This window comes from Zootoca vivipara, chromosome 13 (assembly GCF_963506605.1).
Source record: "Zootoca vivipara chromosome 13, rZooViv1.1, whole genome shotgun sequence".
Lineage (NCBI taxonomy): Eukaryota > Metazoa > Chordata > Lepidosauria > Squamata > Lacertidae > Zootoca > Zootoca vivipara.
Window position 1 is genome coordinate 53,321,105 of NC_083288.1, and position 28,000 is coordinate 53,349,104.

Consider the following 28,000-nt stretch of genomic DNA (forward strand, 5'->3'; position numbering starts at 1 on the left):
TTCCTGGGCCCAGCCCAGCCCTCTTATCATCCACCTTTGCTTGGGCTCTATCTCGAAGAAGCTGGAAAGAAGCAGGTGACGCAAGGGAGAAGAAAGGACTCGGAGGCGGGGGGAACGGTTTATTGTAGCTGCTCTGATTCGGAAGGCAGAGATAGAGACAGAGGGCAAAGGTGCTCCTCTCGCTTCTAGGCAGGAAATGCACCTAAAGAATCACAAAAATCATCATGTTGGGACCTCCGGGGGTCATCCAGCCCAACCCCCTGCAATGCAGGAATCTCAGCTAAAAATATATAGATATATCACGGGATCGTAGAGGGGGAGGTCGGTGGGGGAGCCGCACGAGCAGGAAGCCAGCGAGGGATCAGTGGTAGGTTTCCTAGAAGGGAAAGACAAAAACAAGGCAGAGCGTGAATGTGGGGTGGAGGAAGGGGCTCTTTTGTGGGGAGGAGGAGGGCAGGCCTCCCCCCCCCACTCTTCCCTTGCCAACGCTGGCTTTGCAGACTGGGCCCAGTCCAGCTCAGCGGCACAGGCCCAGAGGGGTGGGGGGCTGGCTGTCCCTTCGAAGGACCGCAGGGGCACCCCACTCTAGCTGGCCAATGGGGGCTCAAGCCACAGCTACGGGTCTTAGAATTGCGGAGATGGCAGGTACCCCCAAGGGTCATCTAGACCAACCCCCCTGAAAGGCAGGAATCGCGGACTCTACCCCACCCTCATTTTAGGCTCTCCATCTCGCCGCTGGGACATGTTTGCTTCTGGTTAGGGCAGCAGCAGGAGTTGGAAGCAAGGAGGGCACCCAGGAAGACCCCCAGGAAAGAACGAGTCCCCCCCCCAGACATGCCCCATTGCTGCCTCCTCCTCCAGAGAAAGGGGGCTGCAGGAGGTGCTTGTGCGTCTCCCCCCCATCTACCTTCCTGCAAGGCCTCTGCTCACCAAGAGCCGCAAGGCCACTGAGTAAATAATAATAATAATGATATATACTGTATTTTTCTGTGTATAAGACGCCCCCTATTTTTGGGGACTCCAAATAGAGAAATGGGGGGAGATTGTCATCATGTATAAGATGACCCACAATTTTGAAGATATTTTTTTAATAAAAAAACCTAGTCTTATATGCAGAAAAGTACGGTATTTTATTTTATTATTAGCTGGATATTAATTAACTAACTTTGCATACCACCCTTCACCCGTAGATCTCAGGGTGGTTGACAACATAAAGACACAAGCTAAAGAAGCACAAAATACCAGAAAGAAGAACAAATACAGACCAATAACTCACCCCCCCCTCCATAAAGGGGGGTTGGGCTAGAGGACCTTTGGGTTCCCCTCCAGCTTGACAATTCTGTGGTTCCAGGAGCTCAGGGCTGCTTCCGACTGGGCTTCCCCCCGGGTTGAGCTAGGGAGGTGGCTGCCTTTGGGGGGGGGGAGCAGCAGACCCACCTTTTCTTCCTCGTTGCAGGTTCCGCAGACGCAGCCGAAAAGCCCGTTGAGGACCTGCAGGACGCAGAGGCAAAACTCCACCAAGCCAGAGGCCAGGATGAGGGAGAAGAGGATGACGTTGAAGCGGGTGACGCCGGGGGGGTCCAGGCAGACGTCCCACAAGCTCGTATCAAAGAGGTAGTTCTTCTCGCTGGAAGAGAACGGGGCAGAGAGAGACGGGTGGCTTCCTCATGCTCACAACTGTCTTCATCACACCAACACACACGTCTGGCTCACAAACCTGGGACCCACATACACAAAGAGGGGGGCATTGAGCCCTGGACCCCTATTCCACCCCTGAATGAGAGGAAGTGAGGGCCCCCAAACTGGATGGCTTCCAAAGGGGGTGAGAGAGATCCAGGGGGGAGGAGAGGGCTATCGAGGGCTGCTAGCCCCTATGGGGTTATAATTCTGGAAACCGCAGGAGGGGAGAGTTGCTCTTGTGTTCGAATCCTGCTTGCGGATCTCCCAGAAGGGGCACCTGCGAGAACAAACAGGATGCAGGACCGGGGGGGGGGGGGCACTGGCCTGACCCAGACTTAGGATGAGACAAAACAAGCAGGGCCATGGCAGAGTCTGCTGCCTTGAAGGGCCGCCCTCTCTTTGCCTCCCGCGATGCTCCATTTCTATACATTTGTACATAAATCAAATACCAACAAAAAAGCTTTGTGCCTCCAGAGCTCTTTCCTTCAAAGGGAGCCTGGTTAGCGCAGCCCCTGGAACTCATTGCCACTTGAGAAGCCCGGACTGAGTAATGTCTCCTTTAAAATAAATCACAAACACCGCCGTGCCTCGCAAGGCCTGCTCTGAAAAGCTTCCCATGCACAACACCCTCCAGACCCCTCACTCACCTGAAGTCCTCCACGCTGCTCTCAAAGGGGCGGCCCCACCCCAGCGTCCCGTTGGTCAGTTGGTACTGGCACAGGGGCCCGTGAACGAGGCCCAGAGAGGAGGTGGCGACGGCGTAAACGGCTCCCAAGGCCCCCACAGCTGCGAAGATGATCGAAAGGAACATCTGGGGAGGAAATGTGGGTCGGGGGTTAGTGGCCAGCCCCAGGGAAGGAAGAGCCCTGGAACTGGGACTTGGTTCTGGGTGGAACACAAATTCCCCCTGAAAATATATATATCACCTCCTGGCAAATAGAAGGGGAAGAAATGGAGGCAGTGAGAGATTTTACTTTCTTGGGCTCCTTGATCACTGCAGATGGTGACAGCAGACACGAAATTAAAAGACGCCTGCTTCTTGGGAGAAAAGCAATGACAAACCTAGACAGCATCTTAAAAAGCAGAGACATCACCTTGCCGACAAAGGTCCGTATAGTTAAAGCCATGGTTTTCCCAGTAGTGATGTATGGAAGTGAGAGCTGGACCATAAAGAAGGCTGATCGCCGAAGAATTGATGCTTTTGAATTATGGTGCTGGAGGAGACTCTTGAGAGTCCCGTGGACTGCAAGAAGATCAAACCTATCCATTCTTAAGGAAATCAGCCCTGAGTGCTCCCTGGAAGGACAGATCGTGAAGCTGAGGCTCCAATACTTTGGCCACCTCATGAGAAGAGAAGACTCCCTGGAAAAGACCCTGATGTTGGGAAAGATTGAGGTCACAAGGAGAAGGGGACGACAGAGGACGAGATGGTTGGACAGTGTTCTTGAAGCTACGAACATGAGCCTGACCAAACTGCGGGAGGCAGTGGAAGACAGGAGAGCCTGGCGTGCTCTGGTCCATGGGGTCACGAAGAGTCGGACACGACTAAACGACTAAACAACAACAACAACAACAACAACATGTTGGGAATCACATGGCAGGACAGGGTCTCAAACAGAGACGTGCTCTTCCAAGCCCACATTCCCAGCATGTTCGCACTCCTGTCTCAGCGACGTCTACGCTGGCTTGGCCATGTCTATGGAAGAGGGCAGGATCCCCCAAGGATAAGCTCTATGGGGAGCTGGTTTCATTTACCAAGCTCCTTGGCAGACTAACTCTGCACTACAAAGCTGTCTGCAAACGTGACATGGAGACCGGCGACGTCAACCCCGCCGTGTGGGAATCCCTTGCAGGAGATCTTGGTGCCTCGAGACGGGTAGCCAAGTCCAGAGTAATGAAAAGAAAATAAATGACCGGCGGTCACTTCTCTTCGCAGAAAGTAGAAAGGGCATGGTGAGGTTTCCCGTCACGTCATGAGTCAATCGTGGCTGCTCCCCGCTGCCCTCCATGGACAAAGAAGAGGTTTAGGCAGGGGAAAGCCAGGATTTATGAGGCAAAACTCCTGGCGATGTTCCCCAGTGGGTTCTGGGGAGCTCCCTGCACCCCGTTGTGGCGCTCAAGCCCGTGTCTGCCAACTCGAAAGGCAGAGCGGGTGTGACCTGGGAGGGTATCCCTGCCATGGACGAGCCTCCGTCTCCACCTTGGTTTGTGACTTGTTCCTCCATAATTCGGACAATTGGCATGAATCAAGAGGCGCTCTTGGACCGACATACAGGTGAAACTCGGAAAATTAGAATATCGTCGAAAAGTGCCTTTATTTCAGTAATGCAACTTATTATTTTTTATTTTTATTTTTATTTTTACAAATGCTTTCTTTTGGAAATTCCACAGTAATAAAACAAATAGTTACAATAATACAAAAATAAACATCACTATTGTTGTTGTTGTTTAGTCGTTTAGTCGTGTCCGACTCTTCGTGACCCCATGGACCATAGCACGCCAGGCACTCCTGTCTTGCACTGCCTCCCGCAGTTTGGTCAGACTCATGTTCGTAGCTTCGAGAACACTGTCCAACCATCTCATCCTCTGTCGTCCCCTTCTCGCTATTACATTTCATTAATTACATTCCATTTATAATTGACCCGCCTAATGAAAAATAATTACAATGACAACAAATAAAGGCTTGACATATCTTGCTTTGCATGTCATGCATCTATCTCATATATTGGTTTCACCTTTTAAGTTGCGTTACTGAAATAAATGCACTTATCGACGATATTCTAATTTCCCCGAGTTTCACCTGTATGCTAAGGGGCTGCGATCAGTCAGCTGCCGAAAGGACTGAGCTTGGCCCTTTGAAGGTATCTGAATCTCCCCCCCCCCCTGAAGCTTGAGGACCGTGACAAGGTGCTTTGTGCTTTCTTATGGTTTTCAAATTGTCTCTTTTCTCCTTGTCCTCCCCTGCAAAATGAAAGAGACATGTGCAGCCGCTGTTGTGCTATTGGAAAAAAGGGGGGGGGAGGCTTTTGATTCATGCTCAACAAGGAACTTAACAAGTCTTTACTATGCCCCCCCCCCCCGCAACCGAGGCTGAATGGACTTTATTTAAAATTATTCCTGGACTGGGCTAGGAGTGTAGATGGAGCAATGTAGGGAAAACAGAACAAACTGCTGCTGAACAGATCTGGCAGAGAGGCGGAATTTGAGAGAGAAAAATCTTGTTTCTAACTGTGTGCCGAGGAAGAACTCCAGAGCGGAATTTTAATGGCAGAGACTGGAAATGCACTCTGAGTTATTTATGTCTGCAGCTCGTCTGCTTGTCTGTAAACAGCGGAAGGAACGGGATGTGACCTTGTACCATCCCGATAAACACTCCAAAGAACTGGACAATGGAAGATAGTCATGAACGGCAGATGAAGATGATGGAATTTATGGAACTGGCTGAGATGACCGGACGAATCCGCAACCAGGGAGAAGAAGCGATAGAAGAAGAATGGTAAGATTTTAAATTGTATTTAAAAAATATATGCTAAAGTAATATTTTAGATTAGAAATTAAGTTGTAATTAAAACTGTGGAACATGTGAAGATGATATTTACAGGGAAAGAAGGAGTTTTTATAAGGTGAATACTCTGATATAGAATTTGCTAATTAAGAACTGTATATAAGAATCACAGGAACGGGAACCCGAGGAGGTCCCAAATCTACAATGTGAGGAGATAAGATATAATGTTTTATATGTTTTTGTTTTTTTTGTCTTCTTTTTGTATTTGTATTTTTCTTTTTATTTTATCTTGCTTTTTTCTTATTGTTTTTAGTGGTTTGTTAATCTTTTTTGTTTTCTGGAAAATTAATAAAATATTATTATATATATATAAAAAAGGAAGATAGTCATGAACTCTCCCAGCCTGGAACAACAAGGTACACAAAGGAGTACAGACGTGAAACGGATTACTTATTTTTAAGATGTAATGGAGGCGCTGATTGTAAGGTGGAAAAAGCGGCCACCTGGAAGAATGGTTTAACGGCAAGTGAAGGACGTCAACTAGACTCTAAATTAGAAATGATACGGCTATGCGAGGAAATGTTGATGATCATATGCTTGGAACCAGAGAGGGAAACCTGATTTTAAAGAATTGTATTAAATTAAATTAAATTGGTTAGAGTTGTAATAATTTGGAAATTAATAAAAATAATTGGGATAGGGAAAAAAGAAAAGAAAAAAGAAACGCCATGGTGTATCTGCGGCAGCAAAACCGGACGCTGTCCTCTGCCCCAGCTGCAACAAAACATGTCTCTCCTGTATCGCCTGGGAATTTGTGGCACTTTGTCCGCTCCCGCCCCTGCTCCACGCTGGCATGTGCAAACGAACAAGGGAGTGGGGAGAGGTTAGGCTGCCAGAAAAGCAGAAGTTTCTGCCCCACATCTCACCCCGCAGCGGTTCCCACAGCAGCCTTTGCGCCCGGTGGCCTGGATGTGGACGGCTGGAACCATCACCTGGGGAGGAAAGAAGACTCGTCAGCTCAAGAAACATGATGAAAATGTGTCGTCCCCCCCGAAACACACAAATAACCCCCCTCCCCGGGACTCCTGTTTTCCCATAGCATCCTGCCCCCCATTCCAAACCCACAGCCCAGCTGTTGGCAGCCAGCCTGGCATTCAGATCCCACTTCTGCAGGAGACAGGACATGCCCTCTCTCCTATTCCCCACCCACCCACCCACCGCAGGGGGAATTCTTAATCTGTATGGCAAGTGGCCCGCTTTTCAGGGTTGGGGTGTGTGCAGCTGATTAATAAGAACGGTTTTCCAGCTTCATTCCACTTACTGCGCGCGCACACACACACACACACACAGAGTCATGAGGTGGTCGCAAAACCCACTAAAGGCAATTCTCCACCGAGATGCGGTAGCCACGATCTCTGCCTTGCCGGGGGCTGGACTGGATGACCCTTGGGTCCCACAGGCCACGATTCTCAAAAAGCTCTCAAGGCATCTTGCAAGGAAAATGAAAACACCTCAGGAGGCGAAACTGCCCAGGATCCTTCCCTTAAGGGCTGTTCATCCTGTCCCAGAGAGAGTTGAAGAGGGGGGGGGGGAGGAGAGAAAGAGCCGGGTTTCTGCACAGACCCCCCCAAAAGTCTCCTCTGCCAGATTATTCCTTCTGTTGCAAAGACCGTACAGGATTCCTATTACGGCTAATAGCGGCTCCCTCTTGCCGCTGATGCTTACCATGATACCCCCTCCGATGAGCCCGCCCAGGTAGAGGATTTCGGGGGTCAGGTACTCTCCCCAGTGGTGGACATACTGGGTCTTCCAGTCTGGGAAGGCAAGAATGATGTTGCACACAATGCAGAGGAGAGCGAAAGGCCAGAGGGCGGCCCCCAGCACGCGGGAACAGGCCCCCGTGCACATGGCAACGCCGAAATGGGGCTCTGTGGGGCAAGAGGCAGCCTTATACGCCCAGAGGGGGCAGGAGGGGTGGCACCCGGCAGACTCAGGTGCGGAGGAGGAGGAGGAGGAGGAAGTGGGCACCAGAACGGGGAGAAAAGCCTTTGGACTTTCCCAGCGCATTTGGCTCGTAAATGCCACCTTTGTCCCCTCGGATGCCATCAAGCAAGTGGGGTGAGCAGATAGCGCCGCCGGGGGCAAGGGGTTCCAAAGGATGAGTCAGAGAAGCGTAGAGGTGGAAGGGGCTCCCAGGGGTCATCCAGCCCAACCCCCTGCAAGTGCAGGAGTCGCACCTGATGCGATGGCCGCCTGACCTCTGCTTAAAAGCCCCCAAGGAAGGAGAGGCAGCCCCTCCCGAGGTCATAGAATGATAAAACGGCATTTCTCTCATAAAATCCACACCCCACATGACTGTAAAGAGAGAAAGACCCTCTCACAGCAGTTTTACAAAAAGATAAAAAGACCAAGAAACATTTTCAAGACTTTAACATACCCAAAGTTAAAAGACTGGACACTTGCTAAGCATCTGGGACGGGTTGTCTAAACGAGGAAGTTTTTAGTGGGCGCCAGGAAGAGAACAGGGATGGTTCCTGCTTGATAACATTCATATCAACAGGCAGGGAGTTCCAGAGTGTAAACGACCCACTTCTTACAAATGTGGAAGGGGTATTGTGCCAACTCCCCCAACCGAAGCCCTCAATCTTGCAGGAAAACTGGTCCCAAGTTTTTAAGGGCTTTGTGTACTAATAGTAATGCCTTGAGCTTGGCGCAGTAGCAAATTGGCAGCCAGTTCAGATTTCCGGCACAGGTGTTGTACGCTGACAAGGCCTCCCTCCCGTCAGCAATCGTGCTGCAGCATCCTGCACCGATGGCAGGTTCCAGATCAAGAGTAGGGGAAGCCCCACAGTGAGTGCATTGCAGTAGCCCAGCCTTGAAGTAACCAATGTATGGATCATTGGAGAGTTGGGGAAACCTCCGAGGGCTGTCTAGTGTGGGATATGAAGCTGTCAGTCAAGTCCAACATTCTGAGAGGACTAACTCTATGTGCCAGGCAGTTTTGTCGGTAGCTGCAAGGAGTCTTCTCATGACTCACTACTATCTAGTATATAGTTTATCTGTTATGTAAGCTAAGCCTGCCTTCAGGAACAACTCTGTAAACCTGAATGAATCTGATAGTAAAGTAGTTTATGTGAATAGGATTCAGATTCATGTGTGTTTTCTTTAAGAGGGACAGAAAGGGATTATTATCAACCTGGAAGGTATAATTATTGACAGGACTCCAATGAGTTAGCAACCCGCTTGCCGCTGCATAAACTCAAACAGGGGATCGTTTAAACTCTGCTGAATTATATAAACGTCCCCACATCTAGTACAAGCCCCTGCAACACAGGGCTCCTGCGTCCTGCCCATCACCTCAAGACCGCTAAGGGGATAAAAACAGGAAGCAAAGGAACAAGAGCCAGAAGAGGCTCGAGCAAGCTAGCCAAGGTGCATCTGGCAGGGGAGTGTAAAAAAAAAAAAGTCCACCAGCGTTACTAAACAGAGGGTCTTCTGTGGCCACTGTCAAGGTGTTTATGGGCGCAATTAGTACAAGGGTTCAAAGCCCAGAATTAATTGGAATTCAGGTACTTGAAAATATTTATTTTGTGGAATTGTAGTGTTGGAAGGGACTCCTAGGGTCATCTAGAAACCTCACGCAGGAATCTCAACTAAAGCATCCATGGCAGATGGCCATTCAAGCTCTGTTTAACACCCCCAAGGAAGGAGAAAGTCCACCCCCTCCCAAGTTTCCACTGTCAAACTGTTCTCACCGTCAGAAAATTCTTCCTGATGTTGAGTCGGAATCTCCTTTCTTGGAGCTTGAAGCCATTGGCTTGGGCCCTCCCCTCTGGAGCGGCAGAAAAGAAGCTGGTACCATCTTCCATGGGGCAGCCCTTGAGATATTTGAAGTTGCCTCTCCGATCTCCTCTTGGTCTCCTCTTTTCCAGGCTAAGCACCCCCACCTCCCTCAACCGCTCCTCACAAGGCTTAGTTTCCAAATCCTTCATCCTCTTGGTCACCATTTGTGTTTGGGGGCGCAGAGCTCCGCAGCTCTTGGCTGGGGCCGTGGAGTCCACCCAGACCCTCCCCTCGAGACCCAACTCCTTCCCTGAAGACTTGGAAGGGCCCCCCATGCCCTGGCACAATGACATCCGCCATGCCCAGGGCACGGGCCCTGCTCTCTGCCTGCCGCGCAGGGTCCTCGCTAAGCGGCTCCCACTCTCCATCGTCTCCCTCATGCTCAAAAAGGTCTCCGGCCACCAGGACGTCCCCCAGGGAAGTGCCGTGGACCAGCAGGCTGACGTCGTTCCCCGTGTGGCCCGGGGTGGGCAGCACATCCAGGTGCCCCACGTGGAGTGGGTAGGGGAGCCCCCGGCGCAGATCCGTGGGGAGGTAACGTCCATCAGGCCGGCTGACGTCCGTGCCCACGACCAGCAGGGCCTCGGGGAAGAGGTTGAGGTTGCCCACGTGGTCAGAGTGGCCGTGGGTGCAGACCACGTGGCGGATGTCTCGAGGGGACACGCCCTGCTCGGCCAGCCCCGCCAGCAGCCGCTCACGGCCCCAGGGACCCCCTGTGTCCACCAGGGTGAGGTGGGGACCCAAGACCAGGGAGACGGTCCCGTCCGCTCGGGTGCTGCCGTCGCAAAGCTCCTCCGAAAAGCCCTCCTGGAGGACCAGCACCGAGTAGGGGGAGCCAGGGATGAGCCGTGCAGGGAAGGGGGCTGTCCGTGGCTTCGAAGAGGGGGAGGCGGGTGAGCGGTGCGCCATGGAAAGGGAGATCTGGAGGTGAAAGGGTCCTTTCTTTCTGCCTGGTGGAGGTGGTGGAGGGACGGCTTGAGGGCAAAACTCCCGGCAGGTCCTGGCAAAGCAGATCTTGAAGACCTTTACGGAACAGGATAAGGAAGAGTTAAAAGGGTCCCCCAAAAGTTCATCTAGGCCAACTGCCTGTGGCACAGGGATCCTTGGCTGGGGCATCTTTGGCTCTGCTTGCCAACCTGGCAGAGATTTCTGAGGCTGCCCTTTGCCAGGAAAAGGCTCACACAGAGGAATAGAAGGCAACATGAAAACGGGGCCTTCTCTGTGGTGGCTCCCCATCTGTGGGCTGCTTCCTTCCCCAGGGAGGCTCCCCTGGTGCCTTCCTTGCATCTCATAAAGGCCCAGGCCTTGGGCTGACCTGCGTGGGTCTGTCTCTCTGCATCCCCCCCCCCTTTTTATACCGTAAACCACCCTTGAGAGAGGCAGGCAAATTGAAGAAATAAATAATTTATTCATACCTGTAAAACCACCTTTACATACAAAAACGAGAACTGCTATAAAAAAAGAATAAAAGCAATCATTAAATTGCAAGCAGTGACAGAAGTAAATAAACCTGTAGGTTTTTTTTTCTATTTCCCACCCCGTGACGTCACGTCCGCTGCACACACCGCCCCCAGACCGGAAGTATGCGCACGCGCGCAGGTGCCGCTCTAGCAGCTCCTCCTCTGTGTTCTCGCCTCAGCGTCTTCCTCCGCCGATTCTGGGAGGAGGAGGAGGAGTGAGCATGCGCGTGTGGATACAAAGCCACCCCCACCAACCAAGCGCCAGGGCGAGGAAAGAAAGCTCCGCCTACCTCCTCCTCTAGCGGCGCCCTTTCAGCACTTCCGGTCGGGGCTGTGGGCGGAGCTTAGGTCTCCCCGTCGCGGTATAGGGGCGCCGTCGGATGACGCCACCTGGAGCGGGCTACCGTATATGCGGATGTAGGGGCGCCGCCTGAGGGACGTCGCCCGGAGGCGGCTATACCGTATTTGCGGCCGTAGCCCGGGAGGCCTCCGCCGCCGGTAAGTCGCGCCTCGCTGGCTGGCTGCGCTCTGCACATGCCCCGGGGGCCGCTCCTCCGTGGGCGGCAGGGCCAGTCCCCCCCCCTCTGCTGCACGGAGCCCCCCCCCCGCCTGTGTGCTCCGGGGGGGCAGCGGAGGCAGAGCGGTCGAGCAGGTCCCTGCATGGCGGGGGGCTGGACTGGATGATCCCTGGGGGTCCCTCCCACCCCCCTGGACACCGACCCACACGCGCAGCCCCTGCAGGGTCTCTGGGCTCGCAGGCAGCCGCGTCCCCGGGGGGGCGTCGCACCCTGGCTCCAGGCATCGCCCCTTTCCTAGTCCTTCTTCCCCCGGTGGTCCTGGGCACGGAAAGGCTGAGCCCGCCACGTCTCCGTCCAGCTCCCTCGCAAATCGGGCAGCTCAGTCGGCTGGAGTTGGCTGGGACACTGGTTCTGACATTCAGTTGCATTCGCCGTTTGGACGCCCATTCGCTCCTTATTTCCTATGGCTATTTATTCCGCTTCTATTCTGCCACCTGAAAGAGCCCACTGTGGCACACAACAACTCAAGAGTAATAGTTTAAAAACCATAAAAGCAGTGATTTCTGGGTTGCCAGGAAGGGTATCATTCGGCCGTCAGAATACCCGATCCTTAGATTTCCTCCCAAAAGTCCCTAATAATAATAATAATTTATTCATACCTGCCCGCCCGTCTCGCTGGGTTTCCCAACAGAATATGAAAAACACGATAAAACATCAAACATTTTAAACTTCCCTAAACAGGGCGGCCTGGTCTGCAATGCATAAAACTAATTCCATTTGTTACCCAGATTACCATCTCCGTATCTTAGCTCCTTGGCTTTCCTCAGCTGCCCCTGTTTCTTTTCCGTGCTCCAACAAATAATAATCACAGTTAGGTTTTGTTATGTATGTTTCCAAGCATGTACTTCTTACGTGTCCAAATAAATCTCCATGAAAATCAGTTGGTAAAGCAATAATAGCGGGGGACGCAGGCACACGTCTCCAGGGAGGGCATTATGCCAATGGGGAGCCACCACCGAAAAGGCTTTGCTATGGGTCGGGCAATGTTGGGGTCTGAGAGGGTTGAGGCAGAAGGCTGCCTGTGGGTGAGGGATGCGGGTGACCGGAGCTGCGGCTCTTTGTTCTCTTTCCACCCGCAGGGGCAGCCGTTGAGCCAAGATGGCGGAAGAGAAGAAGCTGAAGCTTAGCAACATGCAGTTGCCCACCGAGTCCATGAAGGTCATGGCCGAGTCGATGGGCATCGGGCAAGTCCCTGAAGAGACCTGCCAGATGCTGGCGGACGAAGTCAGCTACCGCATCAAGGAGATCGCCCAGGTCGGTATTTCTTCCTGTGTCAGAGAGTTCAACTGGGGGACTCCCTCTCGCAGGAGGCAGGGCTGGCCACCAACTCAGATAGCTTTGAAAGAGGATGAGGCAGATTCACGGAGGAGGAGAGGGCTTTCAAGGGCTACCAGTCACAGCGGCTACGCTCTGACGCCAAGTTGGGGGGCAGTAAATGCTCTTCTCATGTTCAAGTAATGTCTCGGGGGACCCCAAAGGTTTGTGGGGCTGTGCGTTTCATCTCTGCTCATCCAGCTTGTCTTCTAACTGTGCAGGCCCCAGAAAGCGTCATTGTGCCACCTGATGATTGGCAGGCGGTTGCCCTGCAGGGTTTGGGGAGGTGGGGAGGGGAAGAGGTTGTTACTGGGGGTGGGGGGGAGCATCCGCTTTGGCCTCCCATCTTTGAGGTGCACCCAACCCTTTGCCTTGTCTCTTTTTCCTGCTGCGACCCCCTCAGGATGCCTTGAAATTCATGCGCATGGGCAAACGCCGGACCCTCACCACGGGGGACATCGACTTGGCCCTCAAACTGAAGAATGTGGAGGTGAGGTTTTGGGGTGGGGCAGGGAATTTCGGCAGGGCTGGGGGTGTTTGTGTGGAAGCAGAGCCATCTTCTCGAGCTGCATATTTCTGTGTTGCAGGGGGGTGGGCTAGATGACTCTTGGGGTCCCTTCCAACTCTATGATTCTGTGTTCATTGCTGCTTCAGAGAAATTGGCATAGTGGCTAAGGGGTTACACTGATCTTCTGATTCCACCTCTATTTGCGGGTTATTTTTATGGCATGGCAGCCACGTGTGTGCCGAATTCCTTACATTTGGCGGCATCTGTAAATGGACAAGACCCTTTTGTTCATTTCCCTGCCTCTTTCGTTGTGTCAGTTGTGTTTTCATCCCCCAGGTACAACTGCATCCGTTTCATTTGCTCCATTTCATTCTTTTGACCCTGTTATCAAAAGCTCATTGTGTTGAACTTAACAGTGCTATGCCATCATGCTTTGCGCTTTCTCCGCGTCGTAGGAAGGAAGTTAAAATAAATGAGCGATCCTAGATTCATGGAATTGCAAAGTTGGGAGGGGCCCTGAGGGTCATCGAGTCCAACCCCCTGCAATGCAGGAATATTTTGCCCCACGTGGTGCTTGAACCCTCGACCCTGAGATTAAGAGTCTCCTGCTCTACCAGCTGAGTCGGGGGCAGGCGGCGTTTTGAGTTGGATTCAGGGAGGGAGGCAGCAGGGCCTTATCCGGGGCGACCCCTTTTGGGGATGGTCCTTGACCTGCTTTCTTCCTCTGTTGCCACCGCAGCCGCTGTACGGCTTCCACGCCCAGGAGTTCATCCCCTTCCGCTACGCCAGCGGCGGGGGGCGCGAGCTGCACTTCTACGAGGAGAAAGAGGTGGACTTGAGCGACATCATCAACACCCCCTTGCCTCGGGTGCCCCTCGATGTCTGCCTCAAAGGTGAGGTGGGGGTGGCTGGGAGCCCAGGGGCTGTTTGGCGCTCAAATCAAGGGTGGGCTGCGGAGAAGGTGGGTGCTTCCTGTTGGCAAATGTTTCGTTGGCAAATGAAAGCAGCGTTTATGCAGGAGGAGAGGGCGATGGAGGGCAACCAACCAGTCTCTGCCCTCCACCATTGCATGCGGAATATCAGGGACAAAAGACTCAGCAGAAAACCCTACACCAGGCATCTCCAAACTGCGGCCCTCCAGATGTTTTGGCCTACAACTCCCATGATCCCTAGCTAACAGGACCAGTGGTCGGGGATGATGGGAATTGTAGTCCAAAACATCTGGAGGGCCGAAGTTTGGGGGTGCCTGCCCTACACAGATCCAGAGTGGAGTCCTTAAGGTGCTTGGATGACGCCTTTTCCACCTCCTCCTGGCAACTCTTGCAGCCAAACGGGTGCCAAGCATCGTGCTCTGCTTTCCTTTGGGCCCCATAAGCGAGGCTGGGGAGCGGGGGGGGGGGGTGTCTTGTCGTCTGGGCAGCCCAGGACCTCCAGACACGCTGCCCAGTTTCTGGAAACCGCAGGAGGGGAGAGGGGTTTTTGTGCTCGGATCCTGCTTTCAGGTTTCCCAATACAGTGGTACCTCTACTTACGAATGACTCGACTTACGAATGTTTCTACTTACGAACGGAGCTCCGTCCGCCATCTTGGATGCGGTTTAGATAGGATTTTTTCTGCTTACGAATTTTTAGATAGGGTTGCTTCGACTTACGAATTTTTTCTCCCAATGCATTCCTATGGGATTCGACTTACAAATTTTTTCGACTTACGCATGTGCGTTCGGAACGCATTAAATTCGTAAGTAGAGGTACCACTGTATAGTTATACGTTGCTTTTCAAACACTTTAGTTCTTGAACGTTTCGGGTCCCAAATGCCCCATACCTGGAAGTGAGTGTTCTGGTTTGTGAACATATTTTTGGAGCTTCCTGCAGCCAATCAGAAGCTGTGCTTTGGTTTGCGACCTTTTTGAAAATCGAACCGGCTTCCGGAATGGATTCCGTTTGACTTCCAAGGTACGACTGTAATGGGCATCTGGTTGTTCCACTGTGAGAACAGGAGGCTGGGCTAAGGCACTCTGGGAGAGTTCCAGCATATGCAAAAACATCATTTCTTGCGTTCTTAGAACCCCCACCCAAAAGACTAGGCTAATAAATAGGTGAAGAGGAGGAGGAGGGCTGCACCCTGATCAGTAGCCAAAGCCCCCCAGGGGGGAAACCTGCAGAGCTCTCTGCCCCCTGCCCCCACCTGATGACTCTCCTTCCTGGGTGAGTTAGTAGGCAGAGGTTGGCTGGCCACCTGTCAGGTCCTTTAGCTGTGATCCCTGCATTGCAAGGGGTTGGACTAGATGACCCTTGGCAGTCCCTTCTGGCCCTGGTGTGAGAGACCTTAGAATTGTAGACTTAGAAAAGACCCCCGACGGTCATCCAGTCCGACCCCTGGGATCTTTGAAGAGGTTTTTTTTTTTACAAGCATGTAGGAGGAGCGACTCTTGAGATCCACGCTGGGACCCTCAAGGTTGTGGGTCAGCAGCTTAGCAAAAGCGTGTGGAGGTTTGCCTCTTTCTTTCCCTCTGAGGTTTCTTCTCCCCTCTCTCGTAGCCCACTGGCTGAGCATCGAGGGGGTCCAGCCTGCCATCCCGGAAAACCCGCCCCCAGGTGAGTCGGCCGCTTCGGTTGATGCCGCGAATCTGATGGGGGCACTTTCTGTGTTACTTTCTTTCCTTTTTTTGTATTGTATATAATTTTTATTAATTTTTCTGTTTTACCATTTAAAATGCTCATTTTTGCATCCTTAAGATATCAATAATGATAATAATTTATTATTTCTACCCCGCCCACTCTGGGCGGCTTTCAACAGAACATTAAAAACAGAATAAAACTTCAAACATTAAAAACTTCCTTAAACAGGGCTGCCTTCAGATGTCTTCTAAAAGTAAGATAGTAGCTTACTCCCTTGACATCTGTTGGGAGGGCGTTCCACAGGGCGGGCGCCACCACCGAGAAGGCCCTCTGCCAATGGCTTCCGTTCTTCTCTTTCCATGGTTCATTTTACATATCATAAATCCCTGCGTATTTTACAAAAACTATACCATTATTCAAAATAAAAAAATTCCTTCAGTAGCACCTTAAAGGCCAACTAAGTTTTTATTTTGGTATGAGCTTTCGTGTGTATCTGATGAAGTGTGCATGCACACGAAAGCTCATACCAAAATAAAAACTTAGTTGGTCTTTAAGGTGCTACTGAAGGAATTTATTTTGTTTCAACTCAGACCAACACAGCTACCTACCTGTAACTATACCATTATTCAGTATTCCCTTATTGCATCCATCAAAACTTGTTTACATTGTTGATGCTTCCAGCGTTTTCAGCTGTATACAATTATTTCCCATATCTTCAATAAACGTTTTCCAATCTTCTCTAAACGTATGTTCTTCTTGTTCTCTTATTCTATATGTTAAGTCTGTGAGATGTGCATATTATGTCAACTTAAGCTGCCATTCTTTTTTGATTGCTCGCTCGTTTTCCATTTTGGGGCTGACAAAACATGGGCCGCAGTAGTGGCATGCATAAATAACCTTTTTTGAAAACTGGGAATTTCAGTCTGAATTATCCCCAACAGAAAGGGCTCTGGTTTTTGGGGGGAAAGTACTTTTAAACTCCCCCCCCAAAAAAATTCATCCCTTTCCATGTTACTTTTCGCAGGGTAGAACCATTAATTAATGAGGGTTGCCGATGTTTATGACATACACAACAGAACCATCCTTTTCTAGACAAGCCTCGTCCCAAACTTGGCAATCCTGGAACGAGACTTTATACTCTGATAACACTAATATTCTTTAACTTGGACTCTTATTATTTGCAACTGGGCTCATTCCATGTACCCACTTTTACAGATTTGTTATCCTTTAATTTCCCCCCCCTTTTTATTTATTGATACTAAAAAAAAAAATAATACAAAAGTTCATACCCTTTACAAAGCATATATTGATAATATGCTGAAATTAAAACAGCTACTTAATATAACAAAAAACAAAGGCAAAAAGAAGCAAAGGGAAACAAGAGACCGAAAGAGAGAGAGAAAGAAAAAGAAGAGGAGAGAAGGGATTAAAGAAAGATAAAAGGATTTCTGGTTCTCTATCCTGCAGCTAAATTCACCCATTAAAACCCAATCTTTGGTAAACCAGTATTTTTTCAGTCTTCAAATCCCACTATTACAAGTTCATTTTCATGCAAAAAGTTCCTCTGAAGTTTCCAATCCTGACTCAACACCAGTCACAATTTTTCTCTAATTAAGCATGCTCACTCTCCCATTTCAGCCAGATCCAGGATCTTTCCATCTTTGCACGTATAACAATCTCGCCGCTGTAATCCTGTATTTTTGTTGGTTGTTAGGAGCGATCTCTCTGCTTGGTGCACGTTAGGAAGTAAGTAAACAAAACTCTTATTTGCACAAAGAAGAAGCAGACGCTGACCTCAATCCATATTTTTTCCTTCCTCGCCAGCCCCGAAGGAGCAGCAGAAAACAGAGGCCACTGAGCCCCTCAAAGCGACCAAACCGGGACAGGAGGAGGACGGCGCCCTCAGGGGCAAAGGGCAAACCCCCGCGGCCCCCGATGGCAAAGGTCAGACACACAGAGGTCTTGCGAGGGCAGCGGCGCTCTGTATTTTGATACTCCGAATGTTTGCCCATTTATTTTTTTGATGGAGTTTACAAACTTGGTGGATCAGGGGGACGCTGTGTGTGTAGTGTATCTTGATTTCAGGAAGGCCCTTGTCACGTCACGTCACGTCCCCCCCCCCCCCGGTGATATTCTTGCGGAGAAGCTGGTAAAATGTGGATTGGGCAAGGAACCGTTAGGTGGATTTGCACCTTAATCTGTGCCACAGGCAGGTGGATTGTGCGGGCAAAGGGTTTGTCCCTGGTTCGCAGGAGGAGCAATGCGTCTGGACCAGCGCGAGAAACTCAGATATACGGCGGTATCTCGGTAATCCATTCTGGAAGTCCGTTCTACTTCCGAAACGTTCAGAAACCAAAGCGCGGCTTCTGATGGGCACAGGCCCCCCGGAAACAATAGCCGGCAGCCGCATTGGACGTTTGGCTTCTGAAAAACCTTTGAAAACCGGAACACTTACCTCCGGGTTTTCAGTGTTCGGGAGCCGAAATGTTCAAGTACCCAAAGGATTTGAGAACCAAGGTTCCACTGTAGAAGTTGATCGCCAAGTGGCACTTTGAACTGAGGTTATGGTCACCACAACCGACTGTCTATGTGCCTTTTTTGGCAATGAAAATTATTATTATTATTATCATCAATCGTTTCCTTTTCTACACCACTTTATATTTTAAAGGGGGGAAAATCTTAAAGTGGTTGACAACACATGAAAACATCAAGCAATTCAGAATAAAACAAATTCAAGCTTCAGGGAAAATATTTCAGACCCTGCTCTAAGTGACATTTTGCTTCCCCCATATTGATTCGCTGAGTTAATTCATAGAGCTGCCCCATCGCAGAAGGACTCTAGGAAGCCAGGGTGGTGCCGTGGTGGGAGTGCTGGACCGAGATCAGGGTTCGAATCCCCCCTCAGCCCTGAAGTTCCCCGGGTGACCTTGGAGCCAGTCACAGCCTCTTCACCTCCCTTGCAGGTCACTGTAGGGATTAAATGGGGAGGGGGGGGGACCATCGACTCCTTGGAGGACAAGGGATATAAATGCAATGAATAATCTCTTCTGCCGACCTGCGCAAGGAAGCTGGAGGGGTCAGCCAGACGGAGATGTCCGTCACCAACCAACCTGGTGACCTGCGCCAGTTGCCAAACGCTTTGCTGCCCCTTTGTGACCCTGCCTGCCTTCTCTCCCTGCCAGGCAAAGAGAAGAAAGGCCCCCTTTTGGAGGGCGCCCCCTTGAAGCTGAAGCCTCGCAGCATCCATGAGCTCTCCGTCGAGCAGCAGCTGTACTACAAGGAGATCACGGAGGCCTGTGTGGGCTCCTGTGAGGCCAAACGGGCGGTGAGAAATCGTGGAGCGGAAGGGCTGGAAGGGACCCCCGGGGGTCCTCTAGTCCAACCCCTGCACAAGGCAGCCACTGCAGGAGTTGGGGAGCTGCTCCTGCCCAGAGGAAGCCGGCTCTGAATCCAAGCTCGGCTGGCTTAGGGCGTCAGAAGAGCCTGGCAGCAGGATCAGGCCAGCGGTTGCCCATCTGGTCCAGCTTCCCCTTCTTGCAGTGGCCAACCAGGGGCCCATAATGGGAATGGCGGAGAACAAGAGTGGGAAGAGGCCCCTGCCCTCGCATCCTTCTTGGGGGCTTTCTCCCTCTGGGGCGTTGGGTCGGCCACTGTGAGAACAGGATGCCAATGGCCTGATCCAGCTGCAACGCCCTCCCTGTTTCCTGACGTTCTGCCTTTTTTCTGCAGGAGGCTCTTCAGAGCATCGCCACAGACCCCGGCCTCTACCAGATGCTGCCTCGCTTCAGCACGTTCATCTCCGAAGGGGTAAGGGGGTTGTGTGCAAAGGGGGTTGTGTGCTCTCCCTGGGGGATTTTAGAAAAGTCTTTCAAAACCAGATTAAAACTTGCGCCTGCTTCCTAAGCATCCAGACAGGCTTGCCTAAGCGAAGCATGTTCTCGGCAGGCGCCAAAAAGTGTACAGCGAGGGCGCCTGTGCTTGATCTCAAGAGGCAGGGAGTTCCAAAGTCCGAGCGCCACCGCACTAAATGATCAAGTTCTTGCAAATGTGGAATGGGTGCCGCACAGCACCTGTGGCGATGCCTCTTCTGCCATTGAGTTGGGCGCATGTGGAGTTAGGCGATCATGCAGGTAAATGGGTCTCAAGCTTTTTACAGCAGCCCCTTGAACCTGGCCCTGTATCAGATCAGCAGCAAAGGCATTCAGGCCAGGCAAGGCCTCCTGGCTCCTGTCAGCAATCGTGCTGCAGCATCCCGCGCCAACTGCAGCCTCCAGGTCAGGCGCGAAGGAAGCCCTGTATTCGAGGCCGCATCTCTTTTTAAAATATTTTTATTGAGTTTTTGATAATTTTATACATATGAAACAAAACCATTTCAAACATTAAAATACAAGGTTCTTTCGAGCCTTCAGACCTCCTTCCCTCCATCCACGGGTTCCATGTTTAAATTCAAGTTTGCTGCATCTTTTACCATTATCCATCCATTATATAACCATAAAAGGTGAAGGGGCCCCTGACCATCAGGTCCAGTCATGTCCGACTCTGGGGTTGCGGTGCTCATCTCGCTCTATAGGCTGAGGGAGCCGGCGTTTGTCCGCAGACAGCTTCCGGGTCATGTGGCCAGCATGACAAAGCTGCTTCTGGCAAACCAGAGCAGTGCATGGAAACGACGTTTACCTTCCTGCCAGAATGGTCCCTATTTATCTACTTGCACTTTTGACGTGCTTTCGAACTGCTAGGTGGGCAGGAGCTGGGACCGAGCAACGGGAGCTCACCCCGTCGCAGGGATTCGAACCGCCGACCTTCTAATCAGCAAGCCCAAGTGCTCTTACATCCCTGCTGAAGGTTTTGACTTTTTACAGTGGTATTTTAAACAAATCGCAAATTTACTCCAGTCTTTAGAAAACACTTGATCTTCCTGGTTTCTGATCTTCCCCGTCAGTTTCGCCATCTCTGCATACTCCATCAGTTTCGTCTGCCATTCTTCCTTTCTTGGTTCTTCTCCCTCCTTCCATCCCTGGGCTAGAAGCATTCTCGCTACCGCCGTTGCATACATTAAAAGTCTTTTGTCTTCTTTTGGAAACTCTTCACCTTTTGTAGTTCTGGTTTACTTCTATTATACACCTGTTAGGCTTCTGGTTTTTTGACGAGTGTATTTTTAAACATTTTCTTTAGTTCATTATATATCATTTCCCAGAAAGCCTTTACCGCTGCACATGTCCACCACATATGGTAAAAGGTGCCAGGGGGGCGATCTCTGTAGCTGCCAGCTGCCTTTCCCAGTATGATCTGGAGCCCCTCATCTGAGGCCCCCATCTCCCCATCCCTCCCTCCCTCCCTCCTTCCTGTTGGAAAAACACTCTGGGGAGACGGCGTACTCCCCAAGACTCCAGAGTGTCTTCCTGGTGGCTGCGACGAACCCGGGGCGTGTCACCAATTAATACGACAATCCCGGCGTTGTCACTGAACTTGAGATGATCCCACCTAATATGTGCGGATCCCACCAATGCGAATGAGCCTCCCTTTCTATAACACCAGCAGAGTGTTGAAGGAAACTGGTTATTTCACAAACAACCCACCTATCCTTCTTGCGCCCAAATAAACTGCCTGTTTAGGTTTGGCGTCTGCCAGTAATCGGAAGTGCAGTTCCAGTTCTCCCAATAACGTGGCTCAGTATCCCTTTAAACTCCCGGCAAGTGTATCGGGAACCACCTTGTGCTCACAGTCAGGATTCCCTTTTTCCTAAGGCTCACCCCAGCAGCCTTCTTCCTGGCTTGACCTTGAGGTTTTAAAACTATTTTCCTGCTCCTCAGGTTTAGTCTAACCTCCTCACTACCGTCACCACCCTCTTGAGTTAGGATACTTCACTGGAATAACTAGGCACATCCATTTTTAAAGTAACATTTAAGAAAGCTTTATTAATCTAGAGGACATGTAAAATGTGTAATGGTTTCATGCGTATAAGCTCTAATCATGTTCTTAGTTACAGATAACATTGGCTGAATAATATAGTTCCAGTAAACTTCTCCAAAAACACTCTAATATCTCCTACTACTACCCACACGCTCCCGCTCCCCAAACCCCTCTCAACTCTCTCCACTGAAATAACTGCTCCCCATTCCTTTTAAACTCATGGCAGTCCCGCCCCTCAGGAATTGAATGTGTCACTCAACAAGGAGGTTGGGATTAACACTTTCCACCCTGGGGTTCTATCGCAAGCCAGCCCAGTCCGTTACAGTGGCCCTCTCTGGCTGGCATGTCCCTTCAGTCCAGAGTGCCAGTAATATGCAACCCTTTCCTCTTGAAAAGAGCACGCAGGTCTTTCAGCATCATGTAGAATAATAGAGTTGGAAGAGACCACAAGGGCCATCCAGTCGAACCCCCTGCCAAGCAGGAAACACCATCAAAGCATTCCTGACATATGGCCGTCAAGCCTCTGCTTAAAGACCTCCAAAGAAGGAGACTCCACCACACTCCTTGGCAGCAAATTCCACTGCCAAACAGCCCTTACTGTCAGGAAGTTCTTCCTAATGTTTAGGTGGAATCTTCTTTCTTGTAGTTTGAATCCATTGCTCCGTGTCCGCTTTTCTGGAGCAGCAGAAAACAACCTTTCACCCTCCTCCATATGACATCCTTTAATATATTTGAACATGGCTATCATATCACCCCTTAACCTTCTCTTCTCCAGGCTAAACATACCCAGCTCCCTAAGCCGTTCCTCATAAGGCATCGTTTCCAGGCCTTTGACCATTTTGGTTGCCCTCCTCTGGACACGTTCCAGCTTGTCAGTATCCTTCTTGAACTGTGGTGCCCAGAACTGTAGTGAGAAGAAAGACTCATCGGTAGTTCTAAACTACTTTATTTACAATCTATGTACAGAGACTTCCTAATCACATCTGTGTTCTCTGCGACACGACAGAAGTGAAAGTCACATACAATAACAACACTTAGGCAGAAGAGATAAGACAGTCTTCCGTTCCCACCCTCTCTCAGAAACTCATGTGATTTAAACTAATCCCACTAGTCCTTGCTGAAGCAGCTAAGGAGAGCTAAAATGCTACCGGTGACACTTCCTTCCCTCCAGGTGCGGGTGAACGTGGTACAGAACAACCTAGCTCTCCTGATCTACCTGATGCGGATGGTGAAGGCCTTGATGGACAACCCCACCCTCTACCTGGAGAAATACGTGAGTCTCTCTCTCTCTCTCTCTCTCTCTCTCTCTCTCTCTCTCTCTGGGATGGAGGGACCACTAAGCAAAATAAGCCCATTCTTAGGGCATCAAAGGAAGGGCGGGGGGACCATAGACTTGGTCCATGGGCCACATGGTGCAGCTGAACCAGGTTCCGCTGGGGGGGGGGAGAAAAAGGCTGGACTTTATAAAATAAGTGTAGAAGACTATATCGAGCGTGCCTCATCCAAACGCTTTGGTATACAGTGGTACCTTGGTTTACGAACTTAATCCGTTCTGGATGTCCGTTCTTAAACCAAGGCGTGGTTTCCCATAGCAGCGGGGAACGCAATCTACAAATGGAACACACACACTCGACAGGAAGCGGAACATGTTCTTATTCCAAGGCAAAGTTCACAAACCAAAACACCCACTTTTGGGGTTGCAGCATTCTTAGTCCAAGTTGTTCATAAACGAAGCTGTTCTTAAACCAAGGCGTCGCTGTATTTGCCTTGGCACATTTTTAACGAGAACAGTCACAAACGGCTCAGCCGAGCGTTGCTTTTCTCAGCTAGAAATCCCAGCAGAGCAACTAGGCAAGCCAGATGCCTGATCTCAGCAACGTACAGAAGCAGGTGTGTTACGTAAGATTAGTTTTGAGCATCCGATCAAGGCCTTTCCAGTAGAGAAAGGAGGAGGAAAAACCTTTCAAATATAAACAAAGTGCAAGTATACAAAACAACGAAACGTCATTTTCCATCCCGCTGTAGCTTTTTTCGCTTCGTTCAGAAAAATAATTTTTTATCGTGCGGTTTATTATTGCTGTGTTAATATTTTATTGAAAAGGCTTCAGTTGTAAAGAAATGCAAAGACAAAGAGAAAAAGTAAAGAAAAATAGAAAGGCACAAAAATGTGTAGGAAAAACAACAACAATATAGGAATGTATATATGAGAATTACCCTAACATACATTCTTTTACAAATTTGATGTTTGTTATCCTAATAGATACAAAATTTAGCAGGCTATTAATATTTATGTATCAACACGTTCCAGGTATCGTTATATATAAATAAAGTCTCCGTCTGTAAGCAGCTTGGGTTTCTATTATCTTTTGAATTAGGTATATGCAGGGTCAGGCAAATCTTTTCGAGTGCAAAAGGTCTTAATCCTGCTCTGCTCTCTCTGGGGGGCTGGGGGCCATTGGGCAGGTGGGTGAGAGTGACAAAGGGGAGACACCCAAGGGAGCCTCTCCTGTCTCCTTTTGTGGCAAAACCGCAACACTAACAGCCTCGCCTTGCTGCTAGCGTCTCTGAAACGCCCCTTCCTCTTCCTCCTCCAGCCCTGGGTGGGGGTGTCCTGGGGTGCACCAAAGTGAATCGGGAGCCGAGACCACATAACACTGGTCTTGAAAGATCTACATTGGCTCCCAGTACGTTTCCGAGCACAATTCAAAGTGTTGGTGCTCACCTTGAAAGCCCTAAACGGCCTCAGTCCTGTATACCTAAAGGAGCGTCTCCACCTCCATCGTTCTGCCCGGACACCGAGGTCCAGCACCAAGGGCCTTCTGGCGGTTCCCTCGTTGCGAGAAGCCAAGTTGCAGGGAACTAGGCAGAGGGCCTTCTCGGTGGTGGCACCCGCCCTGTGGAACGCCCTCCCATCAGATGTCAAAGAGAAAAACAGCTACCAGATTTTTAGAAGACATCTGAAGGCAGCCCTGTTTAGGGAGGCTTTTAATGTTTGATTATTTTATTTCATTTTTCTGTTGGAAGCCGCCCAGAGTGGCTGGGGAAACCCAGCCACATGGGTGGGGTATAAATAATAAGATGTTGTTGTTGTTGTTGTTGTTGTTGTTATTCTAATGCCATGGGGATCTTCTCTTCTCTTTCCCACCCCCTGGCAGCTCCATGAACTGATCCCGGCCGTGATGACCTGCATCGTCAGCCGCCAGCTGTGTCTCCGGCCGGACGTGGACAACCACTGGGCGCTGCGGGACTTTGCCGCCCGGCTCATCGCTCAGATCTGCAAGAACTTCAGCACCACCACAAACAACATCCAGTCGCGCATCACCAAGACCTTCACTAAGGTGGGAGGCCGCCTGCGGGGAGGGGGCATCTTAACGCGGGCCTCCGATGGAGCTGAGCATGGGAAGGTTGAGTTGAACTGTGGAACTCCCTGCCACCAGACGCTGCGATGGGCACCTTCTTGGGTGGCTTTAAAAGAGGGTTGGGGAAATTCATGGCAGAGGACAGGGCTATTGAGGGCTCCCAGGACGTTTCCAAGCACAATCCAAAAGTGTTGGTGCCGACCTTGAAAGCCCTAAAAGGCCTCAAAGGCCCAGTGGACCTGAAATAGCGTCTCCACCCGCATCGTTCTACCCGGACACTGAGGTCCAGCTCCAAGGGCCTTCTGGCGATTCCCTCCCTGCAAGATGTGAGGTTACAGGGAACCAGGCAGAGGGCCTTCTCGGTGGTGGCGCCAGCCCTGTGGAACGTCCTCTCATCAGATGTCAAGGAAATAAACAGCTAGCTGACTTTTAGAAGACAGCTGAAGGCAGCCCTGTTTAGGGAAGTTTTTAATGTTTTGTGGTGTTTTTAATATTCTGTTGGGAGCCGCCCAGAGTGACTAGGGAGGCCTGGCCAAATGGCCGGGGTATAAGCCATAAATAATAATAATTAGCTCTGCTTTGCCTCCCCAGTCGGAGGCAGCGATGCTTCTGAATCCCACTTGCTGGAAAATGCAGGAGGGGAGAGCCACTCTTGTGTTCGAATCCTGCTTGCAGCTTTCCTATAATATAACAGGATGCTTTGGCCTGATCCAGCAGCCAGGCTCTCCTTATGTTCATATGCATTTTGCCTCCCATACCCCTGACTCCTCTCTCTCTTTCTCCTTCCCCCTCTAGAGCTGGGTGGATGAGAAGACCCCCTGGACCACGCGCTATGGCTCCATCGCAGGACTGGCTGAGCTGGGTCATGACGTGAGTAGCCTCAGAGCTGGCTATCGGCATGGCAGGGGCAGCCCCGGGGGCAAGCGTTGGGCCAGGCTCACATCTCCCCCTCCCCCCTCACTCTCTCTCCCCCTGCCTCCCCAGGTGATCAAGACCCTCATTCTGCCACGGCTGCAGGTGGAGGGGGAGAGGGTCCGCTCCGTCCTCGAGGGGCCGGTGGTCAGCAACATCGACAAGATCGGGGCCGACCACGTCCAGAGTCTCCTCTTGGTAAGGGGGCAGCCGGGGGGGGGGTGGCTGCTGCCAAATGCTTTGCTTGTGTACAGAGGAGCAGCTGGCCCCAAACACAGGGAGAAGCAGTGGGGAGGAAAATATAGATCACCCATGTGGGGTACTTACGTACTTGGCTGGATCCCTAGATCCAAAGCATGGGGCGGAACAATGTCTCCAGCAAGAGGGGAGCTCCCAGAAAAACTATTAAGATCACAGAATCATGCAGCACAGTGATGAAGCATGAGGAATACAGTAGAATTGTAGAGTTGGAAGGGACACCAAGGGTCATCTAGTCCAACCCCCTGCAACACAAGAATCTTTTGCCCAACACAGGACTTGAACCCACAACCCTGAGATGAAGAGACCCACGCTCTACCGACTGAGCTATCCCCCATATAGGCTGTTAGATCCTTTAAATATCCCACTCAGTCGATTTAACAGCACTGCCCTTCTCTGCCCCTCTCGCAACGAAGGTACCACACCGTTAGTAAGTTTAAATGCTTTACTTACGAACTCCAAAGGTCCGATTCATGCGTTACTGCATGCAGCAAGAAGAACAACATGGGTAGGAAATTCAGAAAAATATTTCTGAGCACACAGTTTGGGCAGTGCATCCATCTCCTGTGTGACTTCCCTGCACAGGAAGGGAGGTGGCTGTTGCGCTCAAATCCTGCTTGCGGGCTTGCCAAGGGCATCTAGTTGCTGTCTGTGCGGGCAGGATGTTGGAATAGGTGGGTCCCCTCTTTGCCGGAAGGCTCTTCTGCTGTTCCGATGGAACCTCCACGTCCAGGGGCAGTCTTTCTCGATTCCGGGGTTTTTAGTCGTCGCTTACGGCTGCCACGAGGGCAGGATCCTGGGCTTGGGTGGTCCTCCCTCCCCCAGCTGCTCTCCTTAAGTCTCTCCTATGTCCTCCCCCCACCGCAGAAGCACTGTGCTCCCGTCCTGGCGAAGCTGCGCCCCCAGCCCGACAACCAGGAGGCCTACCGGGCGGAGTACGGGGCGCTGGGCACCCTTCTGTGCACCCACGTGGTCAAGGCTCGCGCCCAGGCAGCCATGCAGGCCCAGCAGGTGAACCGCACCACCCTCACCATCACCCAGGTAAGGGCAAGGGGGGCAGCACCCCCCCACCCCCAAGCACCCACGGGTTCCGGCTCTTTCCCCTCTCCCTTCAGGAGGTTGAACCTGGGGGGGGGGATCTTACACCCCCCACGATCCTCTCTCTGTCTCCTCTTTCTCTCCACAGCCTCGCCCCACGCTGACCTTGTCCCAGGCCCCCCAGGGGGGTTCCGGCAGCGCCTCGCGGGCCCCCAGCATCATCAAGATGCCCAGCTCCCTCACCCTCCCCATGCAGACGCTGGTCTCTGCCCGGCCGGCCACCCCCACCCAGCCGTCCCCCCCGCCCACCAAGTTCATCGTCATGTCCTCGGCCTCCGGGACCCCCACCTCGCAGCAGGTGATCACGCTCAGCGGGGGGCCCGCCTGCACCTCCACCTCCCCCGTCACCACCACCGTCCCCAGCACACAGCCCCTGGTCAAGCTGGTCTCCGGCGGGCAGGCGGCCCCCAGCCCCCCCGTCTCGGGCAGCGTCCAGAAGTACATCGTGGTCTCGCTGCCCGCTGCTGCCGAGGGCAAAGGAGGGGCCCAGCTCTCGCCCTCCTCCTCTTCAGGGGCCGGCGGCTTGGCCCTCCCGGGGGGCATCAAGCAGGAACACGGCGAGAGCCCCCCGCCCTCCGGGAGCAGCGCCAGCACCTCGGCCGCCACCGCTTTCCTGGCCAAGGCCAACGGGGCGCAGGGCCTGGTGCCGGAGTCCCCTCAGACGCCCTCCCTGTGAGGGAGGCCACACACGTCCCTGGATCACAAGGCGGCTGGGTGGGGGGGAGGAGGCCACGACATGACACGGCACCTCCCCTTGCCCACTGCGTGACAAGGAAGGGGGGGCGACGGACGGTGGCGTCTCGACAGCCTCTGCGTGACATTGGACGTTAACGGTGCTGTCTATTCTCTCCCCACCCTTGGAGCAACTGGGGGGGGGGGCAGAGGAGAAGGAATCAAGACTCTTGTGTGTTGCTTTTCTGTCTGCGAGCTGCAGGGCCGATTTGGGGGGGGCATGT

The 28,000-nt window shown here is 51.6% G+C and overlaps 2 protein-coding genes across 2 annotated transcripts; one reads left to right on the forward strand and one right to left on the reverse strand.

The window, feature by feature from the left end:
• Window positions 1-104: 104 nt before the first annotated feature.
• On the reverse strand, window positions 105-11,024 carry LOC118095406 (uncharacterized). The gene is made up of 7 exons (XM_060281400.1): window positions 10,893-11,024; window positions 9,785-10,051; window positions 8,941-9,741; window positions 6,112-6,177; window positions 2,328-2,491; window positions 1,438-1,627; window positions 105-376 (listed from the first exon to the last, which is right to left on the reverse strand). Exons 1-7 carry the CDS (start codon window positions 11,022-11,024, stop codon window positions 362-364), a joined length of 1,635 nt encoding a protein of 544 aa, XP_060137383.1. The 3' UTR covers window positions 105-361.
• On the forward strand, window positions 10,818-27,999 carry TAF6 (TATA-box binding protein associated factor 6). Its single transcript, XM_035135721.2, has 14 exons — window positions 10,818-10,986; window positions 12,146-12,320; window positions 12,784-12,870; window positions 13,628-13,781; window positions 15,427-15,483; window positions 17,332-17,451; window positions 18,690-18,832; window positions 19,237-19,314; window positions 22,589-22,690; window positions 24,573-24,755; window positions 25,572-25,646; window positions 25,761-25,886; window positions 26,814-26,987; window positions 27,133-27,999. The coding sequence occupies exons 2-14, from the start codon at window positions 12,165-12,167 to the stop codon at window positions 27,718-27,720; spliced, it is 2,043 nt and encodes a 680-aa protein (XP_034991612.1). The 5' UTR covers window positions 10,818-10,986; window positions 12,146-12,164; the 3' UTR covers window positions 27,721-27,999.
• The last annotated feature ends 1 nt before the right edge of the window (window position 28,000 follows it).

Excerpts from the sequence above, each read along its gene's own strand:
- LOC118095406 (XM_060281400.1), bottom strand. The coding sequence starts at position 11,024 with ATGTGCAGAGCGCAGCCAGCCAGCGAGGCGCGACTTACCGGCGGCGGA. Across the intron at positions 9,742-9,784 it reads GCACCCGAGCGGACGGGACC|GGGGTCCCTGGGGCCGTGAG; the intron begins GTCTCCCTGGTC and ends TGGTGGACACAG. Across the intron at positions 6,178-8,940 it reads TCAGGAAGAATTTTCTGACG|GTGATGGTTCCAGCCGTCCA; the intron begins GTGAGAACAGTT and ends TTTCCTCCCCAG.
- TAF6 (XM_035135721.2), top strand. The coding sequence starts at position 12,165 with ATGGCGGAAGAGAAGAAGCTGAAGCTTAGCAACATGCAGTTGCCCACC. Across the intron at positions 19,315-22,588 it reads GCACGTTCATCTCCGAAGGG|GTGCGGGTGAACGTGGTACA; the intron begins GTAAGGGGGTTG and ends CCTTCCCTCCAG. Across the intron at positions 25,887-26,813 it reads ACGTCCAGAGTCTCCTCTTG|AAGCACTGTGCTCCCGTCCT; the intron begins GTAAGGGGGCAG and ends CCCCCACCGCAG.